Source organism: Gavialis gangeticus, unplaced genomic scaffold, assembly GCF_001723915.1.
Source record: "Gavialis gangeticus isolate Ggan-Ray unplaced genomic scaffold, GavGan_comp1, whole genome shotgun sequence".
Classification (NCBI taxonomy): Eukaryota; Metazoa; Chordata; order Crocodylia; family Gavialidae; genus Gavialis; species Gavialis gangeticus.
Window position 1 is genome coordinate 6,764,252 of NW_017729000.1, and position 987 is coordinate 6,765,238.

The following is a 987-nucleotide window of genomic DNA, read 5'->3' on the forward strand; positions in this document are numbered from 1 at the left end:
ACCAGTGCCGCTTCTCCGCCTCCCTACTCTGTGCCCCCGGCCGCGGCGCAGCCCGTCTGGGCTCCCGAGCCGGGCACGTCCCGGCTCCGCTCGCTACTTTGTAGCGACTCCCGGGACCTGCGTAGTACAGAGGCTGCCCCGGCCCCCGTTCCTACTCCTCTCCCGGCCCCCGCGGGCTCCGCTGAACGGGGCGCGTCAAGGTCGGGGAAGCGGTCGAGCCCGTCGGCGCAGACACACGTCTCCCTGCCCCGCGTCTGCAAACGGGCCACGCCGTAGCCGTGCCGGGCGCAGGGACACCCCCCTCCATTCCATCGTGTCACTCCCTCCCCGGGGTCGGTTCTGATCCACGCGCGGGGGGGGAATCCCGCCGTCGGGCGGCCGCACTGCGCCTGCGCGGGCCCGGGCGCCGCGGCTTTGTTCAGCGGCGGGGAGGAGCGCATGCGCCCGCGAGGTGCGGGAGGGGGAGGACGAGTGCGAGGCTGACAACACGGCAGGCGGAGCATGCGCAGGCGGGCCCAAGAGGGGGCGGGGAAGGGCGGGTCTCGCATCGCGCTTGCGCAGCCCGCGGCCCTTTTCTGCGCCTGCGCCTCGCGCTTCCGTGGCCTTGCGCTTCCCGCCATAGCGGCCGCGTCTCCGCCGCGTCCTCAAGTTTCGTTCCGTCGCGCCCATCTCTCGCCGCCCGCCCGCCATGGAGGACCCCAACTCGGCTGCTGCGGAGGCCGCGCTCTATCCGCCGGGCGAGGACCCGGGCGTGGCTCACGTGCTGTCTCTGCCCACAGCCGCGGAGGGCGACACAGAACCCAGCTTGGGCTCAGGCATGCTGCTGAGCGCCGAGGGCGGCGAGGGCTACGTGGTGAAGGTGCGCGGCCTGCCCTGGTCCTGTTCCGCTGAGGAGGTCGAGCGCTTCTTCTCCGGTGAGTGCGGGCGGGCGGGGCCCGAGGGCCGCTGCAGTGCGCGCCGCCCGCGCCAGGGGGCGTCCGGCACCGC

At 74.4% G+C, this 987-nt stretch overlaps 1 protein-coding gene across 4 annotated transcripts in view; it reads left to right on the top strand.

Annotated features, from left to right (window-relative positions):
• Window positions 1–580: 580 nt before the first annotated feature.
• The window catches only part of HNRNPH1 (heterogeneous nuclear ribonucleoprotein H1 (H)), a 9,698-nt gene continuing 9,291 nt past the window's right edge, over window positions 581–987 (top strand). For 2 of the 4 annotated variants that reach the window (XM_019506175.1, XM_019506176.1), the window contains exon 1: window positions 584–914. In XM_019506175.1, coding sequence (XP_019361720.1) covers window positions 689–914 — 226 coding nt within the window. In that variant the 5' untranslated portion in view covers window positions 584–688. Of the gene's footprint in view, window positions 915–987 lie in introns of all 4 variants that reach the window. The other 2 variants (XM_019506177.1, XM_019506174.1) reach the window with 2 other exon arrangements.